This window comes from Triturus cristatus, chromosome 7 (genome assembly GCF_964204655.1).
Source record: "Triturus cristatus chromosome 7, aTriCri1.1, whole genome shotgun sequence".
Taxonomy (NCBI): Eukaryota; Metazoa; Chordata; class Amphibia; order Caudata; family Salamandridae; genus Triturus; species Triturus cristatus.
Window position 1 is genome coordinate 123,524,804 of NC_140590.1, and position 13,486 is coordinate 123,538,289.

Consider the following 13,486-nt stretch of genomic DNA (forward strand, 5'->3'; position numbering starts at 1 on the left):
GCTATTCCTCATGGACATGGCATCGTGGGCTGACTCAGCGTTACAGGCACGGACACGTTTGGAAGTCTCCATGGGGTAAGGGATGCATCTGGGGTGTATTGGGTGTGGCAGTTGTTCACGATGTGTGCACACTGCCCCGGTCGGGGTTTGGGTCCTCTGCAGACATGTGGCATCCCCATGGGACACGACATGCAGCTGGGTACACCTGAATAGATGGGCTGCCTGGTTGTCAGTCATCAGTGATGGGATGGTGGATTGTGATGAAGGCATCAATGTGTGTGACACTGCCCTCGGACACATACGGTTAACATTGTCTTGACATGGCGTGGGACTTCTACATCAGCGGATGTATGGTGTATGGCAGGCTCTCCGTGAGCAGCTGTGGGTATTTAGCTATTATCCGACACTTGTGTGCCAGTTCCATGGCTATCACGCATTTGTGCTGCAAAAGGGGGGTGCCAGTGTTGGAGCCACATGTTACTCCACATGATGTGTTCATGTGTACTTCAAGTTGCCTCTGCAATCCCAAACACATGACTATTAAAGGTGTCCCTATGCCTCCAAGGTGCCTCTTCTCAGTCAATGCTGGTGTGTTGGCACGGTGCATCCTGCATGTCTGGCATGGTATTCCCTGATTGTGGCTATGTGTCAATGTGTCGAGTGGCAAGATGCAAGCTGTGTGTGTGTGCTGAGACTGTGTAATGGGCATGATGTCCATGACTGTGTGGGTATTGTGACATGTGCCATCCCCATGCATCCAACGTTGTCCATGACCCCATTCTCTGCATCCACCGGACTCAAGCTTGCAGGACATGGTTCTGCCACCTGTCTACACGTACCTGGGTGCCCCCCAGGACACGGGCCAGGATCCCTGACCTCTGCGCATGACTGTTGCTGTACTCAATGTGTCTGTCAGCACGGTTGTTCGGCCACCCCCTCAGCTGGTTCTGACCATCACGGGTGTGTATGGTGCTCCATGTCTGTCTTGCCTAGAAAACTGTGACCCATGTGTCCTGTGCCAGACTCAGGCCCCAGGGTGTGGATGGTTGAAGTGAACAGATGACTCAGGCATGTTTAGACTGTACAAGACACATGTTAGGTAATAATGCTACCAGCAGGCATCTACTCTTAATAGTGTGATTTATTATTGGGGGGGGGGCCAAGTGAGGGCCTTTCCGGGATTAGGGAATCCAAAGTTCAGTAGGGGAGTTGGTGTCCTTGCCATTGGAAATCCTCAGAGTCCATGCCACAGTCTTTGTCAACATTGGTCAGCCAGTGACCAGCAGGGCCATGTGGCAGAGAATGTCTCTTGATGCTGTGATGCTGTTGCTCCAGTGGGCCAGGTGCCAGGCCAGGTGTCCTGGGAGATGGTGATGTAGCAGCCACCCTCACGGTCCTTTCCGTGGACGACCCGGCTTCCTGCGGGGAACCTCAGCAGCAGGCCGTGACGACGTCTGGGATGCTCCGTCGGATGTTTCCTCCTCCTCCTCATGATCCCTCCCTGTGGGTGGTGATGTTCTCCGCCTTCTGGCACAGGGAGGGTCGGCCATGGTGTCGGCCATCCGACGGAGTTCAGCGTGAATCCCCTGGGACGCCGTCACTTGCTGAGCCTGTCTGTCCTCCATCCTCCGTTGGTGTAGCTGTAGACAGGCTATTAGCTCCGCATGTTGCTGGGCCTGCTGGACCTTGATCCCCTCGAGGACGGACACAACCTGGGCCATGCCCGTGGTGTCCTGCCGGTATGAGTCCAGGATGTTACGGACATGGGAAAATACCGGATCCCCAGCCAACTGGTCAGGCTCGCGCCTCCGCCGCTCTCCACTCCCACCACCCCTGCCCACTTGCGTCTGGCCTGCACTTGTGGGCACATGGGGTCTCCGGGACCCCTGAGGGGTGGCATTGGCGTTGTCGCCTGCCTCCTCCTGGGTGCCCGGGACACCGTGTCCCTCCTGGCGAGCCTGGCTGCATTGTGGTGTTGGGGCAGGGATCCTGGGTGTCTCCTGGGATGTGGCAGGAGTGGGGGTGGTGGTTGGCACGGTTGTACCTGACGCAGGTGCTGCAGGTGGTTGGACACCAGAGGGGCCAGGTCGGTCGGGGTCGTCCGCAGAGTGGTGAGAGTGGTCGCTGCCGGTGGGATCGGTCTCCTGCAGATCCGGGTCCTGTGAGTGTTCCCCCCCAGTGTTGGGGGGTGCAGCACGACGTTGACCTGTGTGTGAGAGAGACAATGTTAATTTTGATCCATGCAACATCCATGTTTCATCCGTTACAAAGTTGGCACATTTCCTCTTGGAATTAGGATCTGTCTTGCATTCAACTCACAGTGCACTTGTGCATGTGTGTGTCCCTTGGGCACCAATTTGGCCCCTTTAACTATGTGTGGCACAGTCTTACTTGCTGCGTCAAGTGTGACTGCAGTCAGCAGTGGAGTGTGCATGTGTGCCGAGCTATGCGTTTGCGCCTTCCTTGTAGCACTGTACATGTGCACATGGAGTGGATCCACACACTCATATGATGCAGGTGGCTGTCCTTGTGCTCGTGTACAGGTTGTAACATGGCCCTGCGTTTTGCCATGATGAAGAGGGGGGGTTCTGGCACTGGGCACCCTTGTCTACATGCACGCAGTCCACCTGCTGACGAGCAGACATTCCCACACACCAAAGGACTGATTTGCTCTCCCTGTGTCTCCCTCCTTCTCTGTCCCCCTCTCCCTCCCTCTCTGTCCCCCTCTCCCTCCCTCCGTGTGTCAGCCTCCTCCCTCTGTCCGTCTCCCTCCCTCTCTGTCCCCCTCTCCCTCCCTCTCTGTCCCCCTCTCCCTCCCTCTCTGTCCCCCTCTCCCTCCCTCTGTGTCCCCCTCTCCCTCCCTCCGTGTGTCAGCCTCCTCCCTCTGTCCGTCTCCCTCCCTCTCAGTCCCCCTCTCCCTCCCTCTCTGTCCCCCTCTCCCACCCTCTGTGTCCCCCTCTCCCTCCCTCCGTGTGTCAGCCTCCTCCCTCTGTCCGTCTCCCTCCCTCTCAGTCCCCCTCTCCCTCCCTCCCTGTCCCCCTCTCCCACCCTCTGTGTCCCCCTCTCCCTCCCTCCGTGTGTCAGCCTCCTCCCTCTGTCCGTCTCCCTCCCTCTCAGTCCCCCTCTCCCTCCCTCTCTGTCCCCCTCTCCCTCCCTCTGTGTCCCCCTCTCCCTCCCTCCGTGTGTCAGCCTCCTCCCTCTGTCCGTCTCCCTCCCTCTCAGTCCCCCTCTCCCTTCCTCCCTGTCCCCCTCTCCCACCCTCTGTGTCCCCCTCTCCCTCCCTCCGTGTGTCAGCCTCCTCCCTCTGTCCGTCTCCCTCCCTCTCAGTCCCCCTCTCCCTCCCTCTCTGTCCCCCTCTCCCTCCCTCTGTGTCCCCCTCTCCCTCCCTCCGTGTGTCACCCTCTGTCACCTTGGCCCAGCTTCCTGGGCACACACTGTTAGCAGATCTTTGAGTGGCCCTTGGCCTGTTGATGTGAGTTTGTTTCTGATCTCCAGGCACCCATTTTGTCTGCTGTGTGTCTGTGCGCTGCTGCTGTGGTGGTGTGTGCTGCCACTCTTTCACACTGTTGGCTGTTCATTAGCTGCTGGCATGTGCAAAACAGTGCCTTCACCCCCATGTGTTGATGCAAGGCGTCCGCCATTTGCTGGCAAGTCATTCCTGTGTTGGGACACAGTGTTTGTCTGGCTGTGACCTAGGCCATATGGGCAGAGGGCATTGTTGTCTGCTTTGGAGTCGCACTATGTGATTCTTGGTGCCCAGCCTCCCGCCATCCGGGTTACCGTGTCATGTGTTGTTGTCTTCTGTGGCCTGTGACTTGACATTGTCCAGCTGGGTGCATGGGGCATGGTGGCAGCAGTGGCATGTGCCTGCTCATGGAGTGTGGTTGAGTAATGCGATGGCTTGTGGTGGTTGCGTGCCTGTTATTGATTTTGGTTGTGGTTGCAGTTCCCCCCATGTGAGGTGCGTTGTTTGTGTACTCACCCGGGTCTCGGAGTCCTTCTACTCCTTCAACTGCCTCCACCGGCAGTATGGCCATCACCCTCTCCTCCCAGGGATGGTACTGTACGGCTCTGCGGGAGGGCCCTCCTCCGGTGGCGTTGGCCTGGTCGTGTTCCTCCTGCCTCTTGGCTCTGACCCTCCTCCGCAGATCGTACCACCTGTTCTGGCAATCCTGCTTGGTCCTCCTGGTGTCCGCAACAGCATTCACAGCATCGACGATGGTCTGCCACATGGCTGTTTTGGCTGCCTGGCTGGTGCTTCTGACCAATGTTCCAAAGATCTGTGGCTCGACTCTGAGGATTTGATCAACAAGGACCTCCAACTCTCGGTGACTGAACTTTGGATTCTTGGTAGTGGGCATGGTGAGGGGTGTGGGTGGGGATGGTGTGGGTGTGGGGGGGGGTGTGGATGTTGGGGGGGGGGTGTGGATGGTTGTGTGTGTGTGTGAATGTGATGAGAGGGTGTTTGTGAGGGTGGTCGTTTGAAGGTGTGCAAGTGTAAGGTGTGGTGTAGCTTGTAGTCTGGTTCTGTGGTGTCTGGCAGCAGTGAGTCTGTTGGAAAGGCTCATGGTTTGTGTGTGTGGGCCCTTTTTATTGGTCCATGGGTGGGTGTGGCAGTTTTTGAATTTTGGGTGGGTGTGTTATAAGGAGTGGTGGTGTATTGGGCCTCTGTTTGTTTTTGGCAGTTGCAGGTCAGTGATTGTGTTATTTAAGTGGTTGTTGGCCATGTTTAGTGGCTGTGTGCCTTTCGACTGGTGTATTCTTGTGTTGTTTTATTTTGTCCTGGTTGTGTACGTGCGTTTTGAGCGTGTGTACGGTGTGTACATGGGCCATTTGGTTGTACGATTTTGTCCTTGTGTGTGGCTTTGTAAGACTCGTACATGCGGTTGTGATGTTGGGGCATGGGGTGCGCTCCGTACTTAGGAGGTTGTGTTGGGGGTGCGCCAGGAACGTACTGGGGTGGGGGTACGACTGGAACGTACTTGGGTGTAGGTACACGGGGGGTACGACACGTACAGGGGTGGGGGGTGTACATTGACGGTGGTACGACACGTACTGGGGTGGGGGTACGACTGGAACGTACTGGGGTGTAGGTACACGGGGGGTACGACACGTGCAGGGGTGGGGGGTGTACATTGACGGTGGTACGACACGTACTGGGGTGGGGGTACGACTGGAACGTACTGGGGTGTAGGTACACGGGGGGTACGACACGTACAGGGGTGGGGGGTGTACATTGACGGTGGTACGACACGTACTGGGGTGGGGGTACGACTGGAACGTACTGGGGTGTCGGTACACGGGGGGTACGACACGTCCAGGGGTGGGGGTACGACTGGAACGTACTGGGGTGTAGGTACACGGGGGGTACGACACGTACAGGGGTGGGGGGTGTACATTGACGGTGGTACGACACGTACTGGGGTGGGGGTACGACTGGAACGTACTGGGGTGTAGGTACACGGGGGGTATGACACGTACTGGGGTGGGGGTACGACTGGAACGTACTGGGGTGTAGGTACACGGGGGGTACGACACGTACTGGGGTGGGGGTACGACTGGAACGTACTGGGGTGTAGGTACACGGGGGGTACGACACGTCCTGGGGTGGGGGTACGACTCGAACGTACTTGGGTGTAGGTACATGGGGGGTACGACACGTCCAGGGGTGGGGATACGACTGGAACGTACTTGGGTGTAGGTACACGGGGGGGTACGACACGTCCTGGGGTGGGGGTACGACTCGAACGTACTTGGGTGTAGGTACACGGGGGGTACGACACGTACTGGGGTGGGGGGGTGTACATTGACGGTGGTACGACACGTACTGGGGTGGGGGTACGACTGGAACGTACTGGGGTGTAGGTACACGGGGGGTACGACACGTACTGGGGTGGGGGTACGACTGGAACGTACTGGGGTGTAGGTACACGGGGGGTATGACACGTACTGGGGTGGGGGTACGACTGGAATGTACTGGGGTGTACATAGACGGTGGTACGACACGTACAGGGGTGGGGGGGTGTACATTGATGGTGGTACGACACGTCCTGGGGTGGGGGTACGACTGGAACGTACTTGGGTGTAGGTACACGGGGGGTACGACACGTCCAGGGGTGGGGGTACGACTGGAACGTACTGGGGTGGGGGTACACGGGGGTACGACACGTACAGGGGTGGGGGGGTGTACATTGACGGTGGTACGACACGTACTGGGGTGGGGGTACGACTGGAACGTACTGGGGTGTAGGTACACGGGGGGTACGACACGTACAGGGGTGGGGGGTGTACATTGACGGTGGTACGACACGTACTGGGGTGGGGGTACGACTGGAACGTACTGGGGTGTAGGTACACGGGGGGTATGACACGTACTGGGGTGGGGGTACGACTGGAATGTACTGGGGTGTACATAGACGGTGGTACGACACGTACAGGGGTGGGGGGGTGTACATTGACGGTGGTACGACACGTCCTGGGGTGGGGGTACGACTGGAACGTACTTGGGTGTAGGTACACGGGGGGTACGACACGTCCAGGGGTGGGGGTACGACTGGAACGTACTGGGGTGGGGGTACACGGGGGTATGACACGTACAGGGGTGGGGGGGTGTACATTGACGGGGGTATGACACGTACTGGGGTGGGGGTTCGACTGGAACGTACTGGGGTGTACCTAGACGGGTGGGGGTATACATACACGGGGGGTACGTGTCGGACGTACGGGGGCTGGGGGGAGTGTTGGGCGCGTATGCGGGCACATGTCTCCATGGTTGCTATGGGTGTTCGGTGCGGACGGTGTTTTTTCCATACGGTTGTACGCTCGGACGCACGGGATGGATCGTGATTCCTCGGTCGGACTTGGCTTTTCACGTTTGTAAGGTAAATCGTCCGAGGACGTGTCGGACACATTTTCCGACCCGAGGACGTGTGGGGAATGATTCCCAGTGCGGTTCGTATGGACTTTTTACCATGCGAATCGTGATTGCCAGTTCGTACGGCACTTGTACGATTCGTACGGTAAAAAGACCCGATACGAGTCGCACGGGGGAATTTTTTACCGGATTGTGATCGGCACCAGAATGTAAAAATCACCTTCACTAAAATATGCCTCTTTAGATTCTGAGTTCAGGCATACTAAACTGTATTTTTCGACCTTGTTCCCAGGGGTAGTTAGGTTTATAAGATGTTATAAACAAACTCCCCATTCTGTCCTACGGGAACAGGTAGACTTGCAATAGTGAAAAACGAAATTGGCATTAATTCACTATCAGGACATGCCACACACACTAGGGCATGTCCTATCGTTCACGCACACTGCACCCAGCACACAGGGGTACCTTGGGCCTACCTTAGGGGTGACTGACATGTAAGAAAAGGGAATGGTAGGGCCTGATAAGTGGGTACACTTGCCAAGTCGATATGGTGGTCCCAGACTGAACACAGGCTCTGCAATGGCAGGCCAAAGTTACATTTACAGGCTGTGTGTGTTGGGTGGCACAATCCAGTGCTGCAGCCTACTAACAGCGTTTGATTTACAGGCCCTGGCACACTCAGTGCACTTTACTAGGGACTGACAAGTAAATCAAATATGCCAATCATGGAAACACCAATCCATAACACAATTTACAACAGGAGCACTTGCACTTTAACACTGATCAGCAGTGAGAAAGTGCTCAGAGACACTAAGCTAGCAAAAACTGAGTCAAAACTAGGAGGTCCCGAAAGCAAAAAGTCAGAGGAAACACGCCAAAAGATGCCAAGTCTAACAATAACACTAAGAATGAGTACATTACAAGTAATATTGTATGAAGCAGGAGTTTTCATATTAAGGTCAATACATGAAAATTAGTGCTACTCCATATGCGTGTCAGGAACAAGTTATGGACACTGTTATCAGCAGAGTGTAGATTCTGTTACCTCACACAGTCTGCAGTATTTGGGATAGATATGCTCCTCTCAAATATGTCTCAAAAACCATAGCTGCTGGTGCCTGATTTAGAGTGGGTTTCATAGTGCAGCGCTGCACATTCTTTACCACCAAGCTGTTCTCTTTTTCTCGTGTATTGAAGATTCTTTGGAGAAGTCTGAAAATGCGGCCAACATCTTCAAACTATTTGTGGTCCTTGTCTGGGCTGCTACCATGAGGAAGTCTTCATTGTTCAGCAAGCATGAGTGCCGGGGATGACATTTCTTTTATAGCCACCGCTTTCAGCCACACCCCACCCCTAACATCTGGAACTTATTATTATTAGTAGGTTTTTGTAAAGCGCGTAGTCACCCGTAAGTATCCCAGCGCTAAGATCCGGACAAGCCAGAGGAAAACAGGGGGGAGAGAAGAGGAAAAGGAAATCAGGGAAACAGGTGAGTTTTTAGCCGCTTCCTGAATCGGAGATATTCTGGTTCTGTCCTAAGGTCACGGGGGAGGGAGTTCCAGAGACGGGCTGTGTTGACAGAGAAGTGCTGTCCGCCAGTGCGTACCCTCTTCACTCTAGGGATAGTGATGAGGTATTCATGGTCAGACCGGAGGGATCTTGAAGCTTTGTAGGGCCTGATGAATTTTTTTAGGATGGGGGGCCTTTGTCCTGTAGGAGTTTGTGTGACAGGCAGAGAGCTTTAAACTTAACTCGCTCTCTCACTGGGAGCCAGTGGAGATGTTTCAGGGCTGGCGTGGCCGAGGATCTAGCCGGGGTATTGGTGAGAATCCAGGCCGCGGCGTTCTGGATCATTTGCAGTTTATTAAGGGTTGCCTCAGGAGCGCCCAGATAGATGGTATTGCTGTAATCCAGCCTTGATAGAATAAGGCCTTGGATTAGCAGTTTCTGGGAGACAGGAGGAAGTAAGGGCAAAATCTTCCTGATAGATTTAAGAAGCCCGAAGCATGTCCCAGCGATTTTTTTGGCTTGAGTCTTAAAAGACAAGTCTTTTTCAAGCCAAATTCCCAGGCTCTTGATCTCAGACTTGGGGGCTGGGGGTTCACCTAAGCAGGGGGGCCAGATGGTCTGAGAGAGGGAAAACCCCTTCTGGCCAAGGAGGAGAATATCTGTCTTTGAACCGTTAAGTTTCAGTGACGAAGTATTCATCCATCCTTGAATTTCTGCAAGACAGTTGTAGAGGTCCGATGGTTCTTGGTTTGGGTGAGATAGAGACACCACTAATTGAGTGTCATCAGCATAGCTGATGATTTTCACTCCGAACGGTGTGACAACCTCCTCCAATGGGGACATGTAGACATTGAATAATGTCGGGCTTAAAGATGAACCCTGGGGCACACCACATTGGAGGGGGGTTTCGGGAGAGCGGGTGTCATTCTCCCAGACCTGAAAGGAGCGGTGGCCAAGGAAAGATTTGAACCAAGTCAGAGCAGTGCCCTCGACACCGATGTTCTTGAGTCGCTGGATTAAGACCCGATGGTTGACGGTGTCGAAGGCCGCACTGAGGTCCAGGAGGATCACTGCCACTGATCCTCCTGCATCCAAAAGGGCTCTGGCCTCCTCCACTGCTGCAAGTAGGGCGATGTCGGTGCCCTGCCCTGGGCGGAATCCAGTTTGCGAGCTTCTGAGCAGATTGTTGGTCTCCAGATACTGCGAGAGCTTTTTGTTAACTAGTTTTTCAGCGATTTTACTGGTTCTGGGGAGGAGAGAGATTGGCCTGTAATTGGTCATATCCGAAGGGTCCAGAGAAGGTTTTTTAAGGAGCGCCTTGACGACAGCCGCCGGAACATGCTGGAAATCTTCAGACTTATAGATCCATGGGAAAACCCCTTGCTGGAAAGTTCCTGACTTCAGGAACATGCAGGAAACCTTCCAAATCTCCAGGACTAGAGGAAAACACCTACAAACTTCAATGTGTTGTCAAGCATTGGCAGAGGCAAATTGAAACATACTCAGTAAATACTGTAGGAGAGTAGGATCTGCTTCACATGTTTACTCCCTCTTTTTGCTGGTGTTTCACTGTTTTTCAACTTGAGTCTGGCTGGGACCCTGCTATTCAGGGCCCCATCCTAGCTGCTTCCTCTCTAAAATGATTCCATGTACTTTAGGTACATCACAGATTGGAACTGAGGTGCCCTTACAAGTAGGTGCCCTTACAAGTCCCTAGTATATGGTATACTATGTACCCAGGGCATAGGTACCACAGAGGCCTACCAGGGGCTGAAGCATGTGTTATGCCACCCCTGGAAAGCCACCCAAAATGACACCACAGGTCTGCTACTGCAGCCGGGGTAAGGTGGTGCATGCACCACTTACTGTGATATAGGTTACCTATATCACTACATATATATATACACACATATAAACCTATAAGTCACTCCTATGGCAGGCCTTATCAATCCTGAAGGCAGAGTGCTTGGTTCTTATGTGAGAGGGTACCCCTGCATGAGCAAAGCCCCTCTGCAATGTTCAGAGACCCTTCTCTGATGCTGTTTGTAGTGCAGCCTGAACATATACTCTTACGTGCATTATAATCAAACAGTAAATGCTAACTTTGGACTGACTGCACGGAAACATATCGTGTTTTTTGTCAAACATCTTGGAATCATACCCCCACACCAGTAACTGGTGTGGGAGTATGATCCCACCCTTCTAGAGGGAGAGACATGGCAGCACTGGTATACCCAGTAGAAACTTAATAGAGCCCTGGCATCACAAAATGGATGCTGCAGCCACAGACACAAGTCTGGCCTCCTACTGCTGACGAAACTCTGGCAGGGGAGGCCTGGACAATAGGTTTCCTGTCACAGGGAGGTGTAACCACCTCCCAGATAGGATTATGTGTATTGGGGCTGGGTGGGAGCACTCTCCGAGTGCTTTGAAGTCCTGCACTGGGGGCACATCTGGCGAGCGAGTAAGGACTACCATAACAGACTAAAATACAAACAAGCATTGTCCAGCTACCATCTCAATTTAAAGTCAGCCAGACATATGTTCATTATGAACCAAATTGAGCATGCTAGTAACTCTCCAAAAGCCCTATTTGATATAGTAAGGGATTTTGTATCTCCTCAAGTGTGCAGACAATCCCCCACGGAAACACAAGAATTCTGCAACTCCTTAGTAATCTACTTTCAGGAAAAAATATCCAACATTTACACTAACTTCTCATTCACTGCCGTGCAGAACTCTGAATCTCCGGTTAGTTCTGAGGGCTTAGAAAAGCTGGTAGATTGCACTCTTAATTGCTTCGAATTAACTACTTAATGCACTGTCCACCGCTAAATCTGGCTCACCTCAAGACCTCTGTCCTCCTAAAACCATGGCTCTTCTAGCCACTAGATGTGCCCCAGCCATTCAAAAAATGTATACTCAGTCAATACAATCAGGTATCATACCAACACTATGGAAGGCAGTGTTCGTACGCCCAATATTGAAAAAACCCACGGCGGATCCTCAAGAACTAGGCAATTATCGCCCTATTTCCCTGTTACCCCTAACGGCCAAGCTGTTGGAAAGCATAATAAATAAGCAGCTTAGCCTATATCTGGAATCCAATAAAATCTTGGACCCCTCGCAATCGGGCTTTCGCCCGGGTTTCAGTATGGAGACTGCCATACTGGCTGTGACTTATTCCCTCAGGCTGACAACAGATGCGGGAGAATTGGTTGTACTGATCCTCTTAGACCTCTCCGTGGCGTTTGATACCATCTCACATGCAAAGCTCGCGGAGAGGCTATCCTCCTGTGGCATACAATGATCAGCCCTGAAATGGCTGCAGCATTTCATGTCAGACAGAACCCACACCGTCATGTTAGGTCCATACCAGTCAGGAAAAATGCGTCTGGATAAGGGTGTTCCCCAGGGCTCCTGCTTGAGCCCGAACCTTTTCAACATATATATGGCCCCCTGGCAAAAGTAGTAGAACAGCTGGGTTTTGAAATAATTTATTATGCTGATGATACTCAGCTTATGTTTACCATCGGCCCTAATCCAGAAGCTGAGAAAATGTGATTCTCCATGGGTATACAGGCAATCTCCAACTGGATGACGGACAACTGTCTTCAGTTGAATCCAGGAAAAACCGAGGTCATGCTAATGGGGAAAGCCTCGGCTATTTGGACAGATGAATGGTGACCCTCACAATTGGATGCAGCCCCTGTTCCTAAACAATGTGTAAAAAATCTAGGCCTAAAACTGGAACAGTCACTAACAATGAAAGATCATATAGCAGCGACGGCTAGCTCTTGCTATTATAGTCTACGACTACTCCGTAAAATTCTCTCCTACATGCCTACTAATCACCATAGAACCTCACTTCAAGCTATAGTCATTAGTCGCTTAGACTATGGTAATGCCTTGTTAGCTGAAGTGGGAGGGACCCTGCTAAATAAACTGCAGGTGATTCAGAACACAGCGGCCAGAATGATTTTAAATCGGCCACGTGGTTCCCCCTCAGACCCCTTGCTGAAAGAATTACTTTGGCTGCCAGTAAGGAAGAGATCTTTCTTCAAAATCTGCTGCCTTACCTATAATGCCCTAAAAGGTAGAGGCCCTTACTATCTACAAAAGAAACTTGTAAAACATGTATCATGTAGAAATCTGAGATCTACTATATCAGGCCTTCAACAGGTGTCACGTATACGCTTGAGCCTCACAGGGGGTAAAGCTTTTTCGTATCTTGCTCCAAGTTACTGGAATAAATTGCCCAAAGCCCTTCGTGAAATCCCGATATACAGCACCTTTAGGAAACAACTTAAAGCCTTTTTGTTTTAAAGCTGCTGCTGATCCGACTTCCAGTTCTCAGGTACAATTTCTAGGCAGCGGCGAGGTGCCCCAGGGTGAGTCGTGCGCTATAGAAATAACCATAACATAACATAACATAGTCCAGCTCAGACCGGTTCCATGGCTTCTAGCCCCTGGTCTGGCATGAAACTGGACAAAGGAAATGGGTGTAGCCACCCCTCTTCCCAAACCCTCCCATAGGTGGGTCCCCAGAGCTAGTCCAACCCCTTCATTAGGTATAAGTAAGGAACCTCTGTAACCAGAACTTTAGATTACCCTGGATGAAACTCTGAAGCCAAATCCTGGACCTTCGACGCTCTGCTCAAGACCAGAGGACTGAAGAAATCTCCCATGGGGTCAAGGAGTGACCCCTCTGCTTGGCAGGCACCAACGAAGTAATTTGCCAGTCTGCATTTCCAAAGCTCCTGCCGGACTCTGAAGTATTTGCAGCCCAGGACGAGGATTTCCAGACATCTCAGAGGCCGACCCGAGTCCCCGGCAAATCTGAGACCCGCAGCCCTCGTGAGTAGTGTGGAACCAGAACTCCTGGTCACCGTGCATTTCTGCGAGTGCGTTGACTTCTCGACATCTCTTGATGTCGTGCTTGGCCTGACTTGTGGCCCCCACCTCGAGCACTGAATCCACCGAAGATTGTCGGCCTGGTCATTCCGAGTGAACCGTGGGCCACCATTTTGTGTTTCGTCTTGAGGTCCCTTTGCGATCCCTGGTCCGTTGGCTGGTGGGTCCCTGAGGGGGTAACTTTGAATT

The 13,486-nt window shown here is 52.8% G+C and overlaps 1 protein-coding gene across 1 annotated transcript in view; it reads left to right on the forward strand.

Moving 5' to 3' along the window:
- Positions 1–8,187, forward strand: part of LOC146809006 (uncharacterized) — a 91,377-nt gene extending 83,190 nt beyond the window's left edge. The window contains exon 2 of the mRNA XM_085614815.1: positions 8,072–8,187. Coding sequence (XP_085470941.1) covers positions 8,072–8,187 — 116 coding nt within the window. The remainder of the gene's footprint in view (positions 1–8,071) is intronic.
- The last annotated feature ends 5,299 nt before the right edge of the window (positions 8,188–13,486 follow it).